Raw genomic sequence first — 9,607 nt, 5'->3', positions numbered from 1 at the left:
TGGCAGGTTGGGCGGTCGTGTTGGCGCGCGGTGGACACGGGCAGGCGTCGTTGTGCTTGCTGCGCCTCGCGTGCGTCATGCGTGCCTGCCCGGTCTTGAGCTACTTCAACACCCGTTGTCCCTTCGTTTCTCCCTTCCTTCGCTCAACTTCCCTCTGATCGATGCTCACCCTCGTCCTACTCCCGCCTGTAACATCTCCGAGCCGCTCACTGCAACCATGCCAGTCCTTCAGAAGAGAGAGTAAGCTCCCGCCACACCGTCCGACGTCACGACGCACGTCCTTTCCGCCTGCATCTGAGCTGAGCTAACGCTGCACAGCTGCTACCTAAACAACTACGGCCAAGAGTATTGCGACTACAGCCCGTGGCATGATTGGGTCCGCTGGGTCGTCCTCGTCGTAATCGTCGTAGCCTTCCTTCTGGTCTTCATCGTAAGTCACCTTTGCCCTGCCTTTGTCTTCGCCTCTCATTGTCGCGTCACCTCACCGTGCCCTTCTTTCCATTGCGCTTCAAGTCCACGCTCTGCATTTTCCAACAAAGCTAACACTATTGTCAGCTCTGTTCATGCCTCACTGCTCGCCGTCGCCGCCGCATGGGCCAGCAGCCCTACTGGGGCACGGGCTGGGCCGCCCGCAACGGTCATGGTGAAGCCCAGTTCGTCGGCAACCAGAACTACCACCCGCCTCCCAACGCGCCCGGTTACAACGCTCAGCCCTACTACAACCCGCAGTACAGCCAGCCTGCTCCGCCCTACACGCCTCCTGCCAACGGTTACTACGGCCAGCAGCAGACGGGCTTCGAGATGGGTACCGTCCCCAACCAACCACCTCCCGCCCATACAGGTCCTGAGCGCGCTGCCGACGATGTGTATGCGCCTCCTCCTGGCCCGCCTCCCCAGAAGGGCGAAAGGATTATCTAAGGAGGGAAAGTCTGCTTGAGAACGGAGTTTAGGTCTCTCAGTCTGCAAAGGGGATTCTTTCGGGGTGGTAATGATTAAGCTTTCGACTTCGATTATGAATACGGTTCGGGATATCAAAACGGACATGGATACCCTTCTCGCTACTGAGCGATGGGCTACGGCACGGCGTTGGGGGAAATTTCGGGTACATTCAACTGGCACAGGTTGGGACATGCGAGAAAATGACTTAATGGCTGAACACAGATGCCTACACAATAGTTTCTAGCAACTTCTCACCGCCTCGGTTAGGCATAAACGGTTTTGACATTGCTGTCGCCGTTGCCAAACGTCTACTGGAAATACAATTACTTCTTTACTTACGATACCTTCTACCATGCCTATCCTGTTCGTGAATTTACTCTCTTCTACCGGTGAAAGCATACCCCTTCTCGGCCTTTTGCTTGCTGTCACGCTGTCTAAGTCCTGTCTGTCCTAGTTTAGAGTTCGGAGTTCGGCCAACTATTCTTGCTGCCTGGAGCCCCGATATTTACAATGCTCCACTACAGACGTTTCGAGAAGCCTGGAGCCCCGCATTTACCTCTTGACGTCAAACAGGGACGTGCACGAATATACGAGCAAGATCTTCGCTTCCCCGGCCGGCACTAGTCAGTCACCACAAACCCACAACCATATATAATGTCGTCTTGTTCCATGGCATCACAACGCATCACACAAATTACAGGAGTTCCGTCCAGCAACACCACAAAAGCAAACAACTACCCCTCGTTTCTGCACTTCTGTGTCGTACGGACGAGAGCTACTGCTACTGCTGCTTCCAAAAAGAGCGATATCAAAAGACAAAAAACCAAAAAACATACAACAGCTGGGATTCGCTAGTGGTCACCCACCTAACTACTAATCAGCCGGTTCACAGCTTAAATTTGGCAGAGCGGACGGGATGCCTTGTATTCTGTGACCTATGGTCGTATGTGCTTGTATAGGGTGCGGTTGTGGTATATGAAGTGGAGAAATGGGGTGGGGTGGGGAGGTGTGAGATGGAAGCGGAGATTTTGAGGGTTGTGGAAGCTGCAGGGCAAAGGGGGAGGGTGTGTGCATTGTGTTTGTGTAGTGCAGTTGGTGTGCGTGTGTGTGCTGGGCGCTGGGTGTTGCACTGTGTGGAGGATAGTTGGGTGGAGGTTTTTACTTTTGTTATGGCTTTCCTCTTGGATGCTCATGGTTCGTGCGGGTGTTTGCTGGTTGCTACCTGAGTGAATAGCTCTATATATCCGAGGTAGAATGTCCGTCTTAGATCTTTCATTAGTGATTTGTCTAGATTTACGGTGGTTGGTTGGCTTTTCGGATAGCACTCCATTTAAATTAGTCGGACAATAATATTCGAAAGCATATCTAGGTTATACTTTTATGTCTATATAGGTCCATCGTACGGTAGCTGGAAAACTGTCATTTCTATATATATCGCTTAATCCGGAGGTATATAAATATCGTTCCTATATAACTATCTGATTCGAACTGACGATAGATAAAGACTTCTTTTTTGCATCCGTATAGCTCTACCTGAAGGTCGATATGGCATATGTTTTTACAACTGTAAAACTCGATCTTAGGAAATATAAAAGCCATTATTCTGTACACCTATAGCTTAATTTTAAAATAGATAATTATTAGTTTCCGCATAGAAATCGGTTTCTTCAACATCCGCTTTATTAAAGCTCTTTGAAGTGAATTCCACGACACTGGTAAATGTGGCTCAATTTCATCCCACTTTCTAAGTATAGCCCATGTTCATAGATGTTATTATCTTAGTGCTACCCTTTGGCTTCACTGTCGTTTTTTAGTGACTCTCATGGCGCTAGGAAATTTCGGCATCCTACTTACCTTCCAAGTGCGTGAGATGAATAAGGCTGTAGCATCATCTCCTTTTTGGGAGTTTTATGTACGACGGTAGGCTCAGCTACGAACTGGTGCAAAACAGTTCCCTGTTTGAGCATGTTTATGTCTAGAGGATTCGAGATAGGAATAATACGGATGTATTCTATATAACCCTAAGGATAATGCCGGAATATAGAGTTAGAAGATAAAACTGCAAAAAAATGATTAACAGCTACTCGCGACAAAGCCACAAACTCACGCGTGTTATGATTTCGTTCTTCTCCATACAGATAGAGACCAGTCCGAAATTACTCGAGCAAAAAGCTAGCACGAAACAAGGTACAATTGCCGAAAAATGATAGATATCTAAAGAAACCCACAGAACGCCTGCAATGCTAACACCGCGGTGCAATCATCCACTGTAGCCAAAACGACATTTTTACCACCCCTGACTCCGCGGAACAAACACAGTCTTGCAAGATCCAACACAACACATCTGGATCCACACAAACACCGCACAACTCACGTCCATCCCGGTCTCCGCTTACGGGTCAACCTTGAAGCGCAGCTTGATGCCCATAGACGCAAGCTCGACATCCAAGTAGCGCAGCACACCGGGTACGGCGACGACGGCGACGTCCTCACCGCCTGTCCAGCGGATACCCGCACCATCCTCCCAGACCTCGCTCTTGGCCTCGTGGCCATCCGCACGCTTGGCGCAGCGTCTGCAGCGCGTGAAGCCGCTGGCCTTCTTGCCGCGGCCGTACTGCGCGACCGTGGGCGCCGTGCTCAGGAACGAGCCGCAGGTCTTGCACACCCACGCGCGCGCGTAGTCCGAGCAATTCATCAGACGGTCCTGCAGCAGGAAGGCCGTGCCGTGTGCCAGCAGCGCGTCGCGCTCCATTTCTCCGACACGGATACCACCACCCTTCTTACGACCCTTGATGGGCTGGCCCGTGACCGCGTTGTTCGGACCCGTCGTCCGTACTTGGTACTTGTCGTTGACCATGTGACGCAGACGCTGGTAGTAGACGACACCAATGTAGATGTCTGCGTGCAGCTCCTGACCCGTGATGCCACTGTACATGGGCTCGTTGCCGTAGTAGTTGTATCCAGCCTTCTTGAGCTGGTGTCCGAAATAGTCCACAGCCGTGTTCTTCTCGTCGAAACGGAAGGGCGTCGATTCCTGCGCCAGACCGTGCAGGGCACCGGCCTTGCCGGCAAGAGACTCGACGAACATACCAATAGTCATACGGGACGGGAAAGCGTGCGGGTTGATGATGACATCGGGCTGCATGCCAGATTCGCTGAAAGGCATATCGGTCGCAGGCCACTTTTGAGACATGACACCCTTCTGTCCGTGACGAGAAGAGAACTTGTCACCAATAACTGGCGAACGAGGAATGCGAATCTTGATGCTGACCACCTGGCAGGGCTCATTTCCATTCTCGGAGCCAATGACGCGGACCTCTTCAATGAAACCAAGCTCGTCGTCCTTGTACTTGTCGAATTGGGTCTGTCCATCGCGGTTGATATACTTGCCGGTGACAGAGTCGTAGGTAACTGAGTGGTACGCACACAAGATGTCGCCCTTTTGCATCATGGTGCCGACGTGCGGCAGACCATCATCGTCGAGCTTCGTACGCCACTCGGCCTTCACGATGCCATCAGGAGCAAAACCGAACAGACTAGTGACCTTCTTGGAGTTACGGCCCTTTGCGGCCTCATTGAGCTCAATCTTCTTGGTCTTGTAGATGGTACCATGACCAAAGCCACGCTCGTGGGCAGACTTGTTCATAATCATAGCGTCGTCCATGTCGTAACCGGTGTAGGAGATGACAGCGACGACAGCGTTCATACCGTTGGGAAAGTTGTCCAGACCGTACTCGTTGTGAAGCGGGGGGCGCACAACTGGCGTTTGGCCGGTTTGCAGCCTGTAGGCCTTGTTGTCCGTACGGTAGTTGAGTGCTGTACCTGGAGTACCCATCGATTGCTTACCCATCTGACATTGGTACATGTTACGTGGGGACTGGTTGAAATCGGAGAAGGGAGTCTGGTTGGCGACAATGGAAAGGATGTTGGTAGGGTCGAATTCGACATGAGTAGAGTCTCCAGAGACGATTTCGGGCTCGGTACAGGCGATAGACATGAACGGCTGCTCAAAGGGACCAACGTAGTCCAGCTTGTCCAGAGGAAGGTACTTGACTGGCCTGTACATTCTGGCGGATTGCGAGAACATGTACACACCGGGGTATTGGCCACCGGTAGACCGCGGAATGTAACCGATTTCAAGCTCAACTGGAACATTGTGGGTACCCTCGACCTTCCAGTATCTCAAAGTGTCGTGGATAACCTTAGCTTGCTTAGGTGAGCAGAAGCCCAGAATCCGACCATCCAGCTGAACGACAACGCTCTTCTCCAGCGTGGCAGCCGAGTTACTCTGCACGCCCAGCTGTGCCACAAGCTTAGGGACGGCAGAGGCGTCAACATCCGCAGTCGAAATCTGGCACTTGTGCGCAAGATGGTTGAGCAGACCGCAAGGGCTACCATCAGGAGTGTGGACTGGACAGAGGAAACCCCAACTCTCCGGCAACAGTTTTCTGACGGTTGTAGTCTTCAGCTCTGCGAAGAAGCTACCTCTGTGAACCATGCGGAAGTGACTGATGAAACGGTAGAAGTTGATCTTCTCGGCAACGACAGTGTAACCGGAGGTTTGTTGCAAGTCAAGACCGGAGGAACTGACCAGGTTACCAGTCGACAGGAAGTATTCCATAGCACCACCCAGGTTTTCATTCGTTCTCCGGACAATCTTGCCTACAAAATCCCTCATAAAGTCGGGGTCGGTGAATTCCTTCCAGCCTTGGCTCCTGGACCAATCGTTTGCCACGGCGCGGATCGAGTTCAGCCAATCTTCAATCTTTTCCTTGAGAATCATGCCGTAAAGGAAGCCACCAAGCAGGATCTCCTGGTTCTGAACAGCATCAGGGTTGTCGACAGCGCATTCTCCTTCAACTAGCGCATACAACTTCCGGATCATGAACAGCAGCATCTTGAACTTGTCTGCGTCTTGGCTTTCGGTGACTTCGTAGCTTCCCAGGTGTGGCAGTACAATTCTCCGCAAGAACTCGGTACCGGCGTCCTCGTCAGGAATATCCTCCGGTACTCCCAGGACAACCTTAAACTTGCCACCAAGGTACGCCCTCGTCTTCGCCTTTCCGTGAATGGAGTAGGCCTTGTAAGTCCGCAAGAGCAGCTCAACACGGTCAGTGACGAACTGCTTCTCCTCTAGGCCCTTCGAGCCGGCAGCGCCGACCAGTCCTTCAAAGATTTCCCGATCGTTTGTCTCTACCAGGGCCTTCAAGATCATCATGACAGGGATGAGGTATTCGTTCTTTCTCCAGGAGAACCGGAATGTGACGTTTCCGTCGTTCAGGTAGTGCAGAACGTTCGTCTGCGAGGTCTGATCCGGCCGTACCGAACGAATTTGAATACCATATCTGGTGTATGTAGCTCCACGGTTGACGAAAGATGGACGGATAATGGCCATTGGGTAGTTTCTCCGGCCCACGATGAGCATACGAATGAGCTTTTCGATACCGTTGACAACAAAGTATCCACCAAGCTCTTCCGTCTCTTCCTTTGCGTTGACGAGCTCGGCCGGCGTCATGTTCTGCAGATGGCAGCGGTTGGTCTGTTTGCGCAATGTCAGCGATGCCGTACCCACGACGAAGTCTGAACTGTTCAACGCACCCTAAGCATGATGGGCACCTGTCCCAACTCGCGCACCGACTCCTGCCACTCTCCTCCATTGACGCGGTATTCCAAGCGAGCCCTCAGCTTTCCTCTGTACGAGACGTGCCTCTCGCGGCACTCGGAGGGAAGGATGTTGCGATTGGAGACGGAGAACTTGTTGCTGGGCGGCAGGACGGCCTTGTCGAGGAAGACCTCGCGCACGCGGACCTGCAGGCGGTTGCGGGGCGTGGTGCGCTCCTCGGGCTTCTTGTTCGGGTCGCCGTCCAAGAAGGTTTTGGTGCCAATGTCCTTCAGGCCCTGCTCGAGGATGCCGCCCTTTTCGAGGATGGCGTTGAAGGAGTGGACATGAGGGTGGATGGCGGCGGCGAGCGACGGGTAGGCGGTCTTGTCGGTGGGCGGCTTCTCGAAGAGCTTGTGCCTGCGCGCCGTGTCGTACTCGGTGGACCATGTGGTGTCGGTCTTGAGCTTCTTTGCGCCGCGGGGCGCGGTGATGGGCGCCATGGCGTGTGACGGCTGCGGAGGATGCGGTGGAACTTTCTAGGCCAGGCCTCGCATCACAGGGTGCTGCTGTTCAAGCTTCAAATCGCACGTCTCTCAAAAAAATGTCAAGAGTTTAGCGCGGTCCCGGCCTATCAGCCGGCGTGACGGCCCACCGCCCACGCTCCACTGTCCACTGTCGACCGCCCACCGCCTACCGCCCGCCGTCCGATACCCGCGCACCTCGACAAGACAAGCGTGAGGTTTCCATAACTGATCTCCCGAAGCACCTCCCCCCCGCAAGGAACAGGCATTCTGGTGCACATGTGGCACCGTGAAATTTATCACGCCCTCTCCTCCGCCTGCCGCCAAACCCTCGCGCCTCAACATCACAGGCTGAAGCTCCCCCGGCCTTGCGCTTCTGCACTCTCTACTCGTTCGTTTCCCTACCTTGCTACCCAGTCATCGTAGAGGCCCAGCAGGCAGAAAACCGCCCCGCACCCAGGCAACCCCAGACTTGTCATTTCCACAAGACTTCACTCGACGACTGCACTCCAGCGACCATGGCCGGCTTCTTCAGACGCATCTATGATTGGCTGCTGCGCCTGTTCTGGTGAGTTGCGCCTTCTGATATTGCCCTAGCACTCCTCCGCCTCGTCCTAGTTTTCCCAGCTCGCCTTTGCGGCCGGCCTTGCTGCCTTACTACCTTGCTGCCTTGCTGCCTTCCTCCGTTGCCCTCTCCCCAAGAAACGCACACGCAAAGCAACGCGTCGCTGACACCGTCCTCCGCCTCAGGGCCACCGAGATGGACATCACCATGATCGGCCTGCAGAACGCTGGCAAGACCTCGTTGCTGAGGGTTCTGGCGGTGAGTAGCTACCCTTTCGGGACAGTCCCGTGCAACCTCGAGATGCTTTTTTGGATGCGGATGGCTTGATACTGACGTGACCAGGGTGGCGAGTTTACCATCGAGTGCGTCTCCCATTTGATGGATGCGTGCGACTGGAATGCAACCCACTCGTCGATGCGCTGCGCGAATTACGACTAACGATCTCGGGTGTCCAGCTCGATTCCAACCGTCGGGTTCAACATGAAGCGAGTCCAAAAGGGCCATGTGACCCTGAAATGGTATGTACTCGCAGGGATGTCCCCTTAGTCGACGCACCGTCATGTGCCATCGCCAAAAGCGCCAGCCGACGCGATCGCATTGTCGAGGCCGAGGATCGCACCCGGATCGTGTTCGCTGATTTTATTTGCGCATCTCAGTTGGGACCTCGGTGGTCAGCCCAGGTTTCGGTCCATGTGGGAGCGCTACTGTCGGGGTGTGAACGCCATCGTGTAGGGTTTCTCGTCGGTCGCCCCTGGGTGCTGCTTAGCTTATCGGACTGCAGATTTATCGTGGACTCGGCGGATAGAGAGGCGTTACCCGTCGCGCGAGAGGAGCTCCAGATCCTGTTGGAGAAGCCGGCGTTGGAGGGTATCCCCTTGCTTGTGCTTGGCAACAAGTCGGACCTACCCGACAAGCTATCGGTCGACGAACTGATCGAGGCGCTGAATCTCCGGGCGGTATCGCATCGCGAAGTGAGCTGCTACGGCATCAGTGCCAAGGAAGAGACCAACTTGGACGCCGTTTTGCAGTGGCTGATCGCGCGCTCGAGCAAATAGCGTGGCAACCATCGAGGTTGCCAGCGATGTGCCTTGGCTAACGTTGCATCTTGCGAGTGCTTTGCTGGCTCCTTGGCGGCTTTGCGTTTGGCTCTATGCTGCCATCAGTACGGCTGTCAGCTTTATACGACATGTGTTAACGAGACACGAAGTGATGGAAAGACGAAAGCAGGCTAGCAATGGCCGACCGAATATCTCTTATGGTTTCTCTTTGTGTCCTAATTGGTTTTACTTTCTTTACTTTAGCGGAGAGCATATGCAAGGCGGACTAGCAAGCGATTGTTTCACCGTCTTGCAAACAGTGGATGAGACTTGGGGGCGCTCGATTTTCCTTGCTTCTCTAGTATTCCGGTATTTCTTGTATCTTTTTTAATTTCATTGGTCGAAGGATCGAGGCGATAGCAGCGGGAGCGGCGCAACGGGCGCGCGAGCGCGGTTTGCATAAGGGATCCTATTAGCTCGAAGACATCCATAGTCGCGAATAGCAGCAGTAGCAAGATTTCCTGGGTCCAAGCTGCTCGGCACTAATCAAGCAGAAAAGAAGGCGACGCGCCCCGCGCGCCCGCTGCGCGCCCAATTGACGGTGGGAGGCACCTTGTCGCGAATGCAGCAGGCGCAAAAGCAGGAGCGCGAGAGCGAGAGGAAGGAAAAGCTGACAGAGAGCAGCGCGCAGCAGGCAGTGATAGAACATAATCCCGCGAGCTACCTATGTATGTATGGGCCACGGGCGGCGGACAGGGCAGGGCCCGTTATGCAATGCCAGCGCATACAGCCCACATGCGGTTAGCGGGCCCGGGACGGGAGGCCATTGGCTCCCGTAGAGCTTGTCTCGAGCCCGGTTGCCGGCACGCAGCCCGGCGTCGGATGGTGCTCGAGCGGCGGCTGTTGCTGCTGCTGACGCTGGCGGTGGAAGAGTAAAAAAACA

The 9,607-nt window shown here is 54.1% G+C and overlaps 3 protein-coding genes across 3 annotated transcripts; 2 read left to right on the top strand and 1 right to left on the bottom strand.

The window, feature by feature from the left end:
• Nucleotides 1–319: 319 nt before the first annotated feature.
• On the top strand, nt 320–918 carry K452DRAFT_217778 (uncharacterized protein; the record flags this gene model as incomplete). The annotated part of the gene is made up of 2 exons (XM_033536313.1): nt 320–430; nt 556–918. Coding segments are annotated over 2 exons (474 nt in total), but the record flags the coding sequence as incomplete, so codon positions are not given.
• Nucleotides 919–2,940: 2,022 nt separating this feature from the next.
• Nucleotides 2,941–7,123, bottom strand: K452DRAFT_314369 (uncharacterized protein). Its single transcript, XM_033543747.1, has 2 exons — nt 6,538–7,123; nt 2,941–6,478 (listed from the first exon to the last, which is right to left on the bottom strand). The coding sequence occupies exons 1-2, from the start codon at nt 7,039–7,041 to the stop codon at nt 3,332–3,334; spliced, it is 3,651 nt and encodes a 1,216-aa protein (XP_033402860.1). The 5' UTR covers nt 7,042–7,123; the 3' UTR covers nt 2,941–3,331.
• Nucleotides 7,124–7,580: 457 nt separating this feature from the next.
• K452DRAFT_217110 (uncharacterized protein) lies at nt 7,581–8,682 on the top strand (the record flags this gene model as incomplete). The annotated part of the gene is made up of 6 exons (XM_033536269.1): nt 7,581–7,630; nt 7,813–7,885; nt 7,970–7,989; nt 8,083–8,145; nt 8,284–8,355; nt 8,409–8,682. The coding sequence occupies 6 exons, from the start codon at nt 7,581–7,583 to the stop codon at nt 8,680–8,682; spliced, it is 552 nt and encodes a 183-aa protein (XP_033402859.1).
• Nucleotides 8,683–9,607: the final 925 nt, after the last annotated feature.

Source organism: Aplosporella prunicola (assembly GCF_010093885.1).
Source record: "Aplosporella prunicola CBS 121167 unplaced genomic scaffold K452scaffold_1, whole genome shotgun sequence".
NCBI classification, from domain to species: Eukaryota; Fungi; Ascomycota; class Dothideomycetes; order Botryosphaeriales; family Aplosporellaceae; genus Aplosporella; species Aplosporella prunicola.
Note: the sequence above shows the minus strand (reverse complement) of the source record. Positions and strands in the feature narration are given on the sequence as shown.

What these genes read in the sequence shown, in the direction of transcription:
- K452DRAFT_314369 (XM_033543747.1), bottom strand. Translation starts at nt 7,041, where the DNA reads ATGGCGCCCATCACCGCGCCCCGCGGCGCAAAGAAGCTCAAGACCGAC. An exon ending in AGGTGCCCATCATGCTTAGG is followed by an intron (nt 6,479 to 6,537) that starts GTGCGTTGAACA and finishes TTGCGCAAACAG; the next exon opens with ACCAACCGCTGCCATCTGCA.